General features: G+C 31.7%; 2 protein-coding genes across 2 annotated transcripts; one reads left to right on the forward strand and one right to left on the reverse strand.

Annotated features, from left to right (window-relative positions):
- Positions 1-8,585: 8,585 nt before the first annotated feature.
- Positions 8,586-9,287, forward strand: LOC112092233 (auxin-responsive protein SAUR32-like). Its single transcript, XM_024167800.1, has one exon. The coding sequence runs from the start codon at positions 8,678-8,680 to the stop codon at positions 9,014-9,016; it is 339 nt and encodes a 112-aa protein (XP_024023568.1). The 5' UTR covers positions 8,586-8,677; the 3' UTR covers positions 9,017-9,287.
- Positions 9,288-13,712: 4,425 nt separating this feature from the next.
- LOC21394226 (aspartic proteinase nepenthesin-1) lies at positions 13,713-15,194 on the reverse strand. Its single transcript, XM_010101460.2, has one exon. It carries the CDS (start codon positions 15,186-15,188, stop codon positions 13,815-13,817), a length of 1,374 nt encoding a protein of 457 aa, XP_010099762.1. The 5' UTR covers positions 15,189-15,194; the 3' UTR covers positions 13,713-13,814.
- Between the last annotated feature and the right edge of the window lie 74 nt (positions 15,195-15,268).

Raw genomic sequence — 15,268 nt, forward strand, 5'->3', positions numbered from 1 at the left:
TCATTGATACACCCTTTTCCATGTAACTCGCTAGTTATTATAATATGCCACTTAAGTTGGAGACTTGATGTACATGAACGCGTACCTGCTATTAAGAGTGGCAATTCATGTCACGTGTTGTGTTTTGATCGTTTCTTTTTAAATTTGCAATCAACCCGAACACGACTCGTGACAAAATTTTTTTTAAAAACTGCAACACGAACATGACACGACCACTTTACGGGTTGACACGACACGACACAAAAATGACCCGTGACACGTGAACCCGAAATTGACACGAAAATTGTATACTTTTTATTTAGTTTTTTACATATTAGAAATAACTTAAAATTCATAACACACTAAAATACAATAACATCCATTGAAATTAAGTAAATAATAGTATAAGATTTTGAGTATAACTATCATGATATCACAAGTTTATAATAAAATCAAAAATATGTAATGAAAAATATATGTATTTTTTAGTTTTTTACGAGTTTCGTGTCGTGTTCGAGTTAGGCGGGTCTAACTTGAAATTGATCAGTGTTTTTCGTGTCAATTTCAGGTTGACCCAATTCTAACCCGAACCTCTTTTTTCGCAACCCTAACCCGTGAATTTCGTGTAATTTTCTAGTCGTGTTGTCGTATTGTGACCTATATTACCAGCCCTACCTGCCATGGCCATGCCATTTTTTTTAAGTCCAAAATTTACTCATTTTAAGGTCCAGAAGCCTTTTTTTTTTTCCAGATTAATTTATCTTTGACAAGGGAAAGGGAGAGGTAGACCCTAATAATTTAGGCATCATTCAGTTCGCTGATTAGAGTTTTCAATTTGAGCTGAGATATGACTTTATATGAGAGTTTTTAACTGTAGCAGAAAAAGTTAGATGTGACTTTTTCTCAGAGCTTTTAACTATAGTAAAATTAGAATTGAAAACTCAAATCGGTAAAATGAACGAGACCTTAGTCACCAATATTTTGGGTTTTGTCTTGTCCAAAAAGAAGTGAGTCCAAAACGCTTTAAATATCCAAGACTAATTATGAAAAGCCGAAACATTGTGCATGTCTTGAACGAACATTCAATAGCATATATTTGAGAGAAATTATATGGATGTAACCCTTCTAGAACAAAAGCCACCCACTCATGCATATTTTTAGTTTATGAATATCAGTACTGTATAGGGGTTACGACTAGGGTTTTTTTTTTTTTTTTTTGGTTATTAGAATAAAAACAAAGAAAGAAAGAAAATAAAATAAAATAAAAATTTTAGTACTTTTTGGCTTATAATATTGTGTAAAGAAGAAAACATCAAGCCTTGCTATAATTTATTAGTGGGGTCTTTCCTTCTCTTCTTTAACAAGATCTTAACTTCGAGTCATTATTTCATCTCTTTGTGTAAGAATGCACTCTTATCTTATGAGATTATTGAGTATGTCACCTTTTACTTATGTAACATTTTTTCTTTTTTCTTTCTAATCCAGACAAGAAAAAACCGCATTTACTTTTTGTTCCCTTTCTTACCTTTTTAAATTATTATTTTTTTCTTAAATACAAATAGCGCACTGAGATATAAACATGATCAGAAAGTAGGACAAAGAATCTACATATACTGGTGTGGGCATTGAGCCAATAATTGTTTCATAGAATCTCAGCTCAGCCCTATTTGCAGGCCTTGAAAAGCTAAATACAAAGGAATATTCTTGTCTGTAGGGTTTTCTGTAGAGAATATTTGTATACCAGAAATTGATGTTTTGTCAAAGAATTCTTCCATGGAAAATTAATTGCATGTCTAAATTCAATTAACAGTTCCTTTTTTTTTCTTCTTCTTGTAATCTGTTGTAATAAAAAAAAAAAAAACTTGGGTAGAAGTTTGTAAGTTAGATCTCAACATAGGAGATGGCTAGTAGGAAAGTTATGGTTAAGCTAAACTTGTACTGATCATACTAGAACAAAAATATTTAGGTAGTAAACAAATAAAATCTTTCTAAGTTTTATGGCAATTGAGAAAAATGGATTACAAACCCATGACAGATTTCTCTTCATTTCCCTTTCTTTCTCTCTTTGTAATAAAAAAATTAGGGTGGGAGAATTTATATTTTATATGTAAAGTTACTAATTATATGATAGATTTGTGCGAATACCTACTTCTTTTCTCTTTTGCTTGGGCGTAGCTTATTATATTTCAACAAACATAAAATATCTTTGCCATTGACTGGTAAGAAAACCTGAGACAGTCCACTTAGGCCTCGTTTACTTCGCAGATTCGAGTTTTCAATTTGAGCTGAGATGTGACATTTTTTTAGAGCTTTTCACTGTAGCAAAAAAAGTTAGATGTAACATTTTCTGAGAGCTTTTAACTGTAGAAACCTAGAACTGAAAACTCGAATCGGTGAAATGAATAAGATCCTATGTTTATTTCATAGTTTTAAATCATTGAACGCAATGTGAATAAAAGCCTAATTTTACTAGGTTTTTAAAAGAGAGATACAAGTATTATAACTTGTATTATTAACAATGTATAATTGCTATCCCTTGATTATGGGATTTCCATCCCTTGGTTAATTATATGGATTGTTTCCTATCCCTTGATTATAAGATTAATGTACAAAGTTGGCTATTCCCCAATTGTTGCTATCCCTTGATTGTAAATATCTCATCGATTAAGGGTCCGTTTAGTTCGTTGATTAGAATTTTTAATTTGAGTTGAGATGTGACTTTATGTGAGAGTTTTTTACTGTAGCAAAAAAGTTAAATGTGACTGTTTCTGAGAGCTTTTTACTGTAGCTAAACTCGAATCGGTAAAATGAACGAGGCCTAAGTTTCCTTGTATTTGATTGCATTGTACTTGTATAAATACACCCAATCTTTTGTACTCTTGATAATACACTCAAGAATACAATTCTTCTTGATTCTCTATTATCTCTTATATTATGTTTTCAGTTATAATCTCATAAATTGAGTCTAAAGCTTTAACTGGTTTGTGTAAATATTGCTGGTTATCACGAGCACATTTTAGCATATAAGCTTAAAATTAAACCGGTCAATTATAAGTCTTGGAGAAATCATCTGATCAGATTACTAAAAAAAAAAAAATTGTAGTCTTTCTTAAAAAATAAAAAATAAAAAAATAAAAAAGAAATAAAACGACTCTAGAAAATGAACCCTTGATCAATAATTTCGAAATTATTCCCTAGCTCCAGCACAACCCATTACTATCAATCTTTGTGGGAAGCAAAAATCACACTCCACTTAAAAAGGAACAGTATAGTGGATTTTTTCAATATTTTAGAACCCGTGTTATTTTATTTATTTATTTGTTTGTTTTTGAAAGTGAAACCGTGTTATTGAAACTAGTAAGTGGTTGACGTTTACACATAATTCATAATTGTACTTGAACATAATTTTTTGCTCTAGATATTATAAGAACTTCCGTCTTTCAATTCAATTAATCATATTAATTCTTCTACCAACAAAATTAATCATATATATTAATTCTATAATTATATTAGTGCAGCACATTGATACGTGACTTTATTTTATCATTGTGTCACACCTTAAATTATCCACTCAGTTTTGCATTTATTAAAAAATAAACTTTAATTCTGGTAAATTACTTCAAAATCCTTTCGAATCAGAAGTTTCTTATTGCCGTCAATTGGAATGGTAAGAGTATTACTATTAGTTTTTATTTCATTTTGGATCTTTAAAACTATGTGGATACATCTAAAACTTTCACGACGTTGGTTCATGAATTCAGAATTATTCTCGATTTATGTATATTTTTTATGAGAAAAAATACTGTAACGAGTTACGAACCATGATTCAAATCATGACACGAATCCTCATACCAAATACTAATTTTATTATTTATGAGATGCTTATTGATCACTATATTTATTTATAAGATAGTAAGCATTCTCTCATTTTTCATCAATATATAACTAAACAAAATCGACGGGATCGATTAATTATGTATTTTTCTTACATAAATAAAAACAAAAACATATGGAACGCAACATATATAGAGCTGTTTTTAATATTTTTTATTTAAGTGGTCAGAATATTATAATTCGTACCCGTTTCAAGTACATTTACAACCTAAATATTTGACAAAGACATATCCTAAACAATTCTCACTTACTTGTAATTGGCACTATAATTACTAGATTAATTTACAAATTGTACTTCATCTATACGGTACAACTTGACCTCAGTGAAGAAAAGAAACAAACACAATTGGTTGGAGTAGAATAATGTAAAGTGGGAAAAAAGCCAATGTATAAGGACGTCCGTACACGAGGATGACAACGAAATACAACTTGCACTAAAGTACTTGGTGTGTGGGAATACCAAAGTTGATGTTTGATTCACAGATTTAGAATTATGAGTCAGAATTATTTTTAATTTACGTATATTTTTTTGTGAGAGAAAATGCTGTAGCGAATCACGAACTATAATTCGAATTATGACACGAATCCTCATACCAAACAGCCTAAAAAATTTACACACACTCTCTCTCTTTTATAGGAGCTTATCTAGTAGGATGAGAGAAAAAAATTATCGGTAATTTTTCATTTTCAATCGTAAGATCTGTATTATAAATTATTTATTTTACATATTATTTTAAATCTAAATTAATTTTAACATAATTTAACAGTTAAAAAAATACAACATACCACAAAAACTCCTTTTATTTTTGTCTTTTGTGAAAGTGCGCATTTTTTTAAGTACATGCTTCCTGTTATCAGCCATTGAAAGCAGATTAAAAGCGATCTTATCTATTGAATTTTTTTGTGTTAGTTAACATTGAAAAACAATTAACACTTTTTTCTCATTAATGACACTAAAATCGTTTCTTTCATCATATCCCCAACAAAATTGGTACGTCTAGCACTAAAGGCGGGGGCAGCTGTCCGAGTGATCTTTTCATTAAGGGAATTTACACATTTATCTCATGAATTTGTATAATTTTAGCAATTTATTTTTAAAATTTTTAATTTTGACAAATTACTTCCTCAATTTATGAAATTATTACAATATATGCTCCATTGGCGATGATTGAGTTAAATTAGTATAAAAAAATATTAGACGAAAAATTCTAACATCTCAATTCAAATATAACATAAATATTTGAATCATTCAATTTTAAATCTAATTAAATTTTTGAGCAAATTTACTAAAATTAGGTACATTATAGCAATTTTACAAGTTCAGAAGGTTAATTGTCAAAATTAAAAATTTGAGAGTAATTTGTTAAATTGCGACAAATTTAGAGGGTGATTGTGCTAAAATTTCCCTTTTTGAATAAGTTTTATAAAATTTATAATTTTTTGGATTTGATCACACTGGATTCAGATTTTTTTTTTTCCTGATCCACTGGATTCAGTATATTTACATGTAGGTTTTCGCTGAACTTAACACATTTTCATTTTATTTTTATATTTAGAAAAAAAATCAGTGTACGGAAGTAGAAGAATATTGGCATGTACTCCAATATTCTCGTCTTGATCTGGCCTGATCAAAGGGTTGAGATTCCAGAACAAATGTCTCGTCCTTTTGGCATTTTCAAAGGTTGCAGCACTACTGATAGCTTCACTGTATTGTTTTTATATATTTATAGTGCATGAGTCACACACACACAATATATACAGATATATATGTATATCTATATATATATATATATATGTATTAAGTTAGTTTGTGCTGTAGTTAATTCATGATTGCTAATAATTTAATCTAGAATATACATCAGTCGGCATAAGCAAAATTGACTGGCTAAATTAAAATATTAATTTGTTTTCTTTTTCTCAAAACAGCCGAAAGAAAGAAGAGAGATTCAGTGGTACGCTGACGTATAGTTAAGATTTTTTTCACTATTAAATTTATATATTTTTTAATTTTTATGTGATTTTATACAGATTTAACGGATAAAAAATTTTATCTATTAATATGTTAACATACCGAAAAAGAAAAAAAAAAAAAAAAAGAGTCGAAGATTAGAAAGCATATATAGAACGCACTATTCAATATTGAGATTCTTAAGTGGCAAATGGTAACATAATAGGGTCGTTATCATTATTCATTCCCAATTGCGTGGTAGACCCAAAAAGGCATTTGAGACCTGTCATTCTTGATCTTCAAGTCTTGAAAAGTAGTGGTTCTGATATGTATGGTCACTTCTGAAAGGCTTTTAATGAACCTTTTCATCTTTTTTACTTTCTTTCCAAAGGCATGATATCATGTTACGTTTGAAAAATAGGTGTTTGAGTATTGGTAAGTGACACATTAGAGGCTTTTTCTTCGATCAATCGGAGAGACACTCCTTTTAACATGATTTGTAAAATGTAACCTAACAAATATTATTAAATGTAACATCGACGTTAGAGAAAAATAATATAGGACGTGTTTAGAATTCGTTTTAAAATAATTTTATTTTTTTATAAGAAAATAAAAATAAAAATGAAGACGTTTTCAATCTCAGACAGAAATTATTTTTAAAAATGTATTTGGTAGTTTTATCAAGAGATTATTTTCAGTGTAAAAAAACCCATTAATGTCTCTCTTTCTCTCTCTCTACTCGAGAGAGGAGAAAACGAAAATAAAAAATGAAAAACGACTAAAAGTCATTTTTTATTTTTCTCTCATTTTACACTGAACTAAAAAATTGTTTTCCTTTCCGTTTTTTGTCTTTATTGCGCCAGACGCCGTTTTAAAAATGTTTTCATTTTTTCTTTTTTAAAAAACGTGAAAAAAATGAGATCAATTCTAAATATGGCCATAATCTTTAGATGACTTGTGTTACTTCTCCAACGTCGATGTGATATTTAATAATCATCATGTTACATTTTATAACTATATTAAAAGGATCTCACATAAGAGGATAAAAAAACCCTATGGTATATAAAAGTACACTACTCATATGGTTCTATTTTATAGCGCTAGATCTACATCGGGTTTTACTATTAAAAGGTAGATAATGATTTTATGAAAGAATTCTATAATATCCTTATTATAAGTATTTACTTTGGGATATCTATAACTTAAGTGTATATATATAAGTTAATTATTTTATGGCCCAAGATTTTGACGGTGTTGAATTTATAATTATTAACGTTTGCTGCACCTCATAGTACTTAATAAAGCTATTAATTAAACCTGAATTACCAAAGCATAACCAACGGTCGAAAATGTTGCAAATGTGATACTTTAATAAAATTAATATTTTTATTCGTTTCTTACAAAGTCCGTGGCATTCTCCTTTGAGATTGACTCAGTCATAATCAGTTCAAACAGTTCTTTAAAGCGTAGACGTTTGGTTCATGTATTCAGAATCGTGATTCAGAATTATATTCGTTTTACATGTGTTTTTTGTGAGAGAAAAACACTATAAAGAACCATGAATCATGATTCAGAATCAGAGACGGATATAGAAAACAAATAACCATGATCGTTTTATCATCAAGTAAAACGTCTTACAATGAGACAGGAATCGGGTGTTTTATATTTTTATACATTAATTTTACTACATATTATATTTACGCAAACACACACACAAAAGAGATGATATATTTGTACCACACATTCTCAACACAAGCTAGCTAGCTACTATCTCCACTCAAAAACTGTCTGTTAACTATTTACTTATTCCTCAAATAATTAATATGATGATGACAGAAATGTGGTAATATTTACTTGAAATCAAACTATAACATTTCATTAAAAAGAAATAAAAAAAGTGGAGTATGAAAAAGTACCCTGTTAATATATAGAGTTTTGTTTCAAACAGCTAGATTTATTTATTTTACATACTTATTTATTTTGATATGATTTCGATCGGATCAATGTTTAAAAACTTTCGTTCCGTGAAATCAACTTTATTAGATATTTTTAAGTACACATTCTAAACCATCAAGTTCTAGAAGAGTTATCAATTACTAATTCTGTACGTTTAGTTTACGGATTCAGAACCATGATTCAGAATTATTCTCGATTTATGTGTGTTTTTTGTGAGAGAAAATATTATAGTGAGTCACAAATCATGACACGAATCCTCGTACCAAACACCCTCAATTTGCAAACACCACTTCAACCCATCTCATGAACCTTCCAAAATCTTGCCTGAAAACTATGGGATCCTATAAATCTTTGTTGTCATACACATATATACATATTACCCCATATATATAGGTCAGAAAAAAGTTAGCCATCGTCAGCTTTTGACGACCTCTCAAAGTGGAGAGTATGGGCTTTTAATTCATGTCTTTATACCACACGAAAGTCCTACTAAAATACAAAGGTGGGCGGCCATAGAAAAAGGGTCACAAATTCACAACCATTTGTTTAGTAAAAAGAAAAATCAAATTGCGTAACCCCACCAAAAAAAAAAAAAAAAATGCGGAAACCCCCCAAAAAAAAAAAAAAAAGCTTTAATATGATTCCGTATTAGTACGAACAGTACACGTACTAATCAAATATATTTTTTATTTTTATATATATTAAAAAAATTAACCAAAACACCTATAGTAGTCCCCACCATGCAATACCTTCCTCTTGCTATATATTTGACCCCTTTGTTCCTCACAATTATTCTCATCAACTCCTACAGAAAAAAAAATCCTGAAAAAACCTTACAATTATCACAAAAATACACAACTTGGATGATAAATATTTCTCTAGATATAAGCTATAGCTAATATGCAAGACGTGAGGAAGATGAAGGTGAAGAAAGGGTGGCTCGCGGTTGAAGTAGGTTTAGAGGATGAAGATGGAGGGTTTCAACGTTTCACTATTCCAATTTCCAATCTCTACCATCCTCTCTTCAAGAGGCTTTTGGACAAAGCTCATGAGGTTTATGGTTACCACACGGCCGGCCCTCTCCGCCTTCCGTGCTCGGTAGACGACTTTCTTCACCTCCGGTGGCGGATCGAGAAGGAATCGGGCGGCCACGGCAGCCACCACCACCACCACCATCACAATCCTCACCACCAAAATCATCCTCATCTTTCTAGTTCTTTGTCTTTCCACTCATGTTGATTGATTCACCATATATATATGTATGTGACACGCATGCATATATGGTGATTTGAGTTCTCATTTTTAGGAGGACAACTTTTGTAATTAGTTAAATATTATCTCTCTTTAGTCCAATATTTACTCACTTTTTTCTTCTTCTTCTTCTTCTTCTTTTTCTTCTTCTCTCTCTTTTTGTCCGGAGTTTTGAAGAAGCTTTCATCATGTATTAGTTACTGAAAAGGAAATTAGTAAAAGAACTAGATGCGACTAAACACAATAATAATATTGTCTCGTCAAGTTTTTGATGATGAATGGATATCGATATATTATTATATTTAATTTCTTTTCCCCTTATTTTATGTTCAAGATTCCCATCAATTAATATGCATATATATTATTCTTTGTTGATTAATTGGGATATCAAAAAGAAAGTATCTTTTATTTTAAAAATGAATAGTTTCTACTGCTTTTATATTGTTATTTCCTCTTCAAGGTACTAAAGCCAATTGATAATTAGAGAAATTTAAAACTTCGATTGATGTATTTTTGGATTTCAAAACATTCAGGAAATAACGCGTAGATTGCTCCTATTATCTGGCTCTGCGGGGAAAAAGAAAAAGGAAAGAAGAAGGTGCGGCTGGTATAATGATGAAAATTTTTAATCAATTCTTTTTTTGAATGGATTTTAATCAATTTTTTGAGTATATGCGCCAACACACATTGAGAAAAAGAAAAAGGCAATAAAAGTGGTGTCTATTCTGGCCAAATAGAAATAATAATAATAATAATAATAATAATAAAGGTTCTGGCAAGGTAAAGGCCTACTTTTTTTCCAACACGTCCCAGTCTCTCCTATTTTCTATCTTATCTTTGTTCGTGCCTTTAATTTATACTTTGGGCTAATGTTCCTAAATTTTATTTTCGAACCGATTTTGATCCCTAATTTTAAAAAATTTCAATACTCATTCTCAAACTGACATTTTGTTTCTGTTTTAATCCTTTTCATTAATTAAATGTTCGAAATATAATAAAATATACTCGTGATGCGGATAGAAAATTATATTTTATAAGTAGAAAACATAATATGCACACGATTATGATGCAAAAATGTAAAATAATACTCTTCTACCTGCATACTACTCATATTCTTTTTTTTTTTTTTTCTATTTTTAAACTGATGAGAGAGATTAAAATTAAAATAAATTTATAGATCAAAGATGAGTTTGAGACGTTTTAAAAGTCAAAGACTATACAATTTATAGGATTAACCCTAATACTTTAGAAATAATTAAAGGTAAAATAAGGGCACAATTAATTGTTTAAGGAAAACTAATAAGCATAAAAGACACTAGCACAAGAGTACTAATGATCTGTTATAATATTGCATTGTTATTAAAAAGAAGAAACACAAAGGCAAACCTAATTAGATAATCCTATTAGCAACAAGGGAGGTAGCAGCTGATCATTAACACCAATATTTATCTATTTGATGACACATCAATATTAATTAACGCGGCCAAGAACTTCTTAAGAATAAAACCACGGGCGCTAATCACACCAGTTAAAAGAAAGGAATTTTATTGAACTTTGAATTATGATCACAAGTTTTCGAATTATGAGTTTGTAGCGAAGATCTACAAGATCGAAAAGAACCCACAACAATGAAAAAGTGAATAATAAACTCCCAAAAAATGAAAAAAGTGTTTGGATACATTCCACGTGGTTTAAGATCAAGTCTTCACGAGATTAGACTACTTGAACTTCGAATTTCAATTGTAGATAATCGTTAATCCAAATTTTGTATGAAATCGACGTTGTCAACTAATTCTGTGATCGTGGCACTAAACTACTATGATCTCTGGATCGTGTATTCAGTCGAACCTTATCCTCTATGCGAAATTCTAACTTCCAAGAAGAACATTATGTGTTACTTTTAATTTATAATTGGATTTTTAACTTTGAATCAGCTGATCTTGAAGTTTATTTTGCAAGGTCTGTTTCCACGCTGGTGTTATAAATAGTGTTACGACACTTTTAGCAACACATGCAATTAACTATTAAGTTCTGTGATGATCAATGGATAGAAAATTGAAAACGTGCAGAAACAAAAAGTAATGCAGGAGAAAAACTAAAGAACACCAAAAATGATATTGTAGTTCGGTGCACACACCTACATTTGCGAGGCCACGGACAGACAGTGAACAATTCACTAAGTTCAAAGATTTACAATCACTAATCGATCTTACACACTCAAAGACTCCCTCTTTGCCTTAGTCACCGTTGCGAAGAATCCTCTTAGTGCCTTTGTCCAGTGAGCACCACTCGACTTTAAAAGCTTTCTCCTAAAAGCGATGCAAGCTTCTCCCAAAAGCCAAATCTTTCAATCACCAATTAAGCATCACAGAAGCACTACTTTTTTGCTGGTTGTATTCTCCCCAAAACCATACACGTTCATCACCTTCTCTGGTAAACACTCACCCCATAGCCTTTTTCAAAACAGTCACACTCTGCACACCTATTTTTCTTTCACTACAAGAAATAAGGTTATTAGCGACGACAAAAAGTCGTTGCAAAAAACACAAAGTCGTGCAATTGCATTTTTTGCAACTACTTGAAGTCACAAACCTGTCGCTATAACTGTTTCGTCGCAAAAATTATTTTTGCGACGACAGTGATCGCAAATGAGTTGCTACAATTATTTCATTAGGTACATCATTAAGATGATATGGTATTAATTATTTGCGACGACATTTTTCCAAATAAATCGTCGCAAAAAATGACGTGGCATATATATTTTTTGTGACCACTTTTGTCGTCGCAAATAATATTTTAATTTTTTATTTATTTTTTCTCATTTTAATAATTATAATAAATATAATTCATAATATTAAATATAAATAAAAAGTAAATAAAAGGAAATAAATAATAAAAAATGTAAATAAAAATTATTATGGTAAAAAGTAATTAATAAAATAAAAATGTAATTATAATAAAAATGTGCGGAAGTACTAAAATACTTTCCAATTGCATCCCCAAAATACTTTCCAAAGATAGAGCCAATCAAATAATCAAAATTAACCTCCTAAGATTGCATTCCCAAAATGTCTGCATTCTTCTATGGAACAAATCATCCTAATACTGATGTCAATCACCCAAAATCGGAGCAAAATGCAAAAATAAAATCTCCACAGCTGTACAGATACGCCAAAAACCATTTACATTAATTTTTGAATTTTTACAACCTTTTTCCAAACAATTGCCAACTAACAAAAATCCTAACTTTAAACCATAAAAGATAAACACGAAAACTACCAAAATAACATGAAGTTAATAAGCAAACGTATCTAGGCATCATTACACATTTGAAACTGATCCGTACAATTCTAGTTTAACAAGATCATGACATCAATTAATTCGAATGATTGGTCCAATTCCAGTTTAACGTATTTAGACGAACTCTTCTATTCTTCTTTCACCTTATTTATTTATTATTATTATTATTTTAGAATTGAGTCAATTCCCTCGAAACTAATTTTTATTCGTTCATTTAATCAAAAAAAAAAAAAAAACCGGGGTATATTATAGGAGATAGTGGAAAGATTATTATATCTGTTTTCCATATATAGGATAAGTGAAGCTTGGGGTATCAACTACAACTCATCTTTCATTTACACTTAAATAATTTCAACATATATATATATATATATCTTGTAAATGTATATATAAGTTCTCTGCCCAGGGTGAAACCATGTGTACATAATTTCATTTTTACTAACGGGGTACGAGCATTGGGCTCGTGAAAACTTACCTACGAATTATTATATATAATTAAACGTTCTTAAGTGGTTAGGAAGTTGAGCAAACCCCTGGTATTTTCTTCAAAGGGTGAGACTTCATGATGAGAAATTTTGTTACACACAAAAATGAAGGGCACGTTTGGAACTCGTTCCAAAATGATTTTGTTTTTTGTATGAAAATGAAAATGAAAACGTTTTCAATCTCAGACAGAAATCATTTTTGAAAATGCGTTTAGTAGTTTTATCAAGAGATTGTTTTCAGTATAAAAAACTCATTAATGTCTCTCTCTCTTTCTCTCTGCTCGAGAGAGAAGAAAAAGAAAATAAAAAATGAAAAACGACTAAAAGTCGTTTTTCATTTCTCCCTCATTTTACACTAAATCAAAAAATCAATTTCATTTTCATTTTTTGTCTTTATTGCGCCAAACGCCGTTTTGAAAATATTTTTATTTTTTTTTCTTAAAAAACGTGAAAAACAAAAACGAGATTAATTCTAAACACGGCCGAAGTCTCACCCTTTGAAGAAAATACTAGGGGTTTGCTCAACCTAAACCATGTGTACACAAATTCATTTTTACTAACGGGGTACGGGAATTGGGCACGTGAAAACTTACCTACTAATTATTATATATAATTAAACATTCTTAAGTGGTTAGGAAGTTGAGCAAACCCCTAGTGTTTTCTTCAAAGGGTGAGACTTCATGATGAGAAATTTTGTTACACGCAAAACCCACATCATATCTTTACTGCCACAAAATAAGACAAAGACGTAAACATCCCCAACAAACAAACCAAATGATATATATAGATGAGTAACGAGCACAAAAACATTTCATTAGTAATATGTGCTAAATAACCAATAAGCTTTTATTTTTTTTTTTAAAAAAAGACAACTTGAAAAAAAAAAAAAAAAAAAACTTGTACACCATACAGTACATATTAAAAAAAAATGAAGATTAACCAGCATGAATTCATCATCAAAGGCCTCACAGAACCGATTAAAGGTGATACCCATATATGTATCAAAACTCATCACATTGAGTAGGAACAAATGACAATCTTTCGTTCTCAAGATCATGAACGACAAGCAAATTCTGCTGCTGAATGTTACCAAATATGGACATACCACTAGAAGCCCCCATGGCCAAACAAAGAACTCCCAAATCCGAATCACTCAAGATATAATTCTCCGGAGGAAGTTCCAAATCTGCCCCTTTGAAATGAAACACCAACTTCGGAACTTGGACCGTTTTAGTACCCTTGGGCAAGTTGAAGCAAAGATCCATAGCTTGTGAACCTGAATTGTCCACAGAAAGAATGCCCTTCATTTGTGAAACGAATTCTTTCTTAAGAACATCAAAGCCTTTGTGTTCAAGATAAGTAATTGTTGTGCCGGAGTCTATAATTAGCCCTCCACTACCGTCTTCCTTGATTGAAAATGTGCCCTTTTCAATGTCCAAAAGTCTGTCCCCAACAGATATTCCTTCAAGCGAAAGGTAGTAAAAAGAGGGCTGTGACGGGTTCTTTATCAAAGGTGTCGTTTTTCCCTCGAACGACGTGTCGTTTTTGCCCCCCATTTTGGTAGCCAAAGACCCCATCAGAAGTGAGCTTGTTTTTGAGTCATCAGCCATGGAAGTTAAGCAATATGAGAATTTAGGCTCCTTGAGCTGAGAGACGAGAGATAATGGTCCTCGCCCTAGCCCGACTAGCCCCGCGCCTTGCGCGAAGCCGTCGCCCTCGTTGTCCCCGCCGCACCCGAACCCGATACCCTTAACCGAGCCGTCGCCAAACGAGAAGGTTTCCGACGCCAAAACCCCTTCCGTGGAGGAGTAATCTCCGTAGCCATAAAAGTACTCGCACCCGTCGCTGCATGTCGACGACGGGAGCGCCTCGCAGAGGCTGCTCGAGCACGGCAGCTTCGAGAAGGAGGAGGACTTTTTCGGGTCGAAAATCGGGGTGGACTGATCGAAACAGTTGGAGCAAGGCAGGCACTGCGTCCATACAAGGTCACTGCCCGTATCCATGATCGCCGAGAAGCTCTCCGGTGGGGTTCCGATTGATAACTTCATTAAGAACTCTCCATTACCGGCTTTCACCGGGGTTTTGACGTTCGAAGAATCATCGGTTTTGGAAGCTAAGGCCATGGCGTTTAGTCTCTGCAGTCTGTGTTTTCCTCGCTTGATTCCTCGCTGGAGACGCTCGAACTTGGTCAGGTTCTTGCCATGATCGACGCGTTTGAGCTCGACCCGAAAACCCGAAGAAGTTGCTGAGATCTTTTCATGATGAGCAAGAGTTCTTCTTGAAGTTGAAGAAGTTGGGAGAATTAAGAATGATAGAGATATTGATAGAAGCAATAGAAATGCTGGGGATAGTAATGAAAGTGAATTAGAAGCCATTTTGGAAGAGTTTTTGTGGGAAGAAATATATATAAATATAGGTGTAAATGAAGTGCAATATATATATGGTGGAGAGGAAA

This window comes from Morus notabilis, unplaced genomic scaffold (genome assembly GCF_000414095.1).
Source record: "Morus notabilis unplaced genomic scaffold, ASM41409v2 Scaffold1340, whole genome shotgun sequence".
NCBI lineage: Eukaryota > Viridiplantae > Streptophyta > Magnoliopsida > Rosales > Moraceae > Morus > Morus notabilis.

Bases quoted from the DNA above. Each gene is read 5' to 3' on its own strand.
- LOC21394226 (XM_010101460.2), bottom strand. From the start codon at position 15,188: ATGGCTTCTAATTCACTTTCATTACTATCCCCAGCATTTCTATTGCTT.
- LOC112092233 (XM_024167800.1), top strand. From the start codon at position 8,678: ATGCAAGACGTGAGGAAGATGAAGGTGAAGAAAGGGTGGCTCGCGGTT.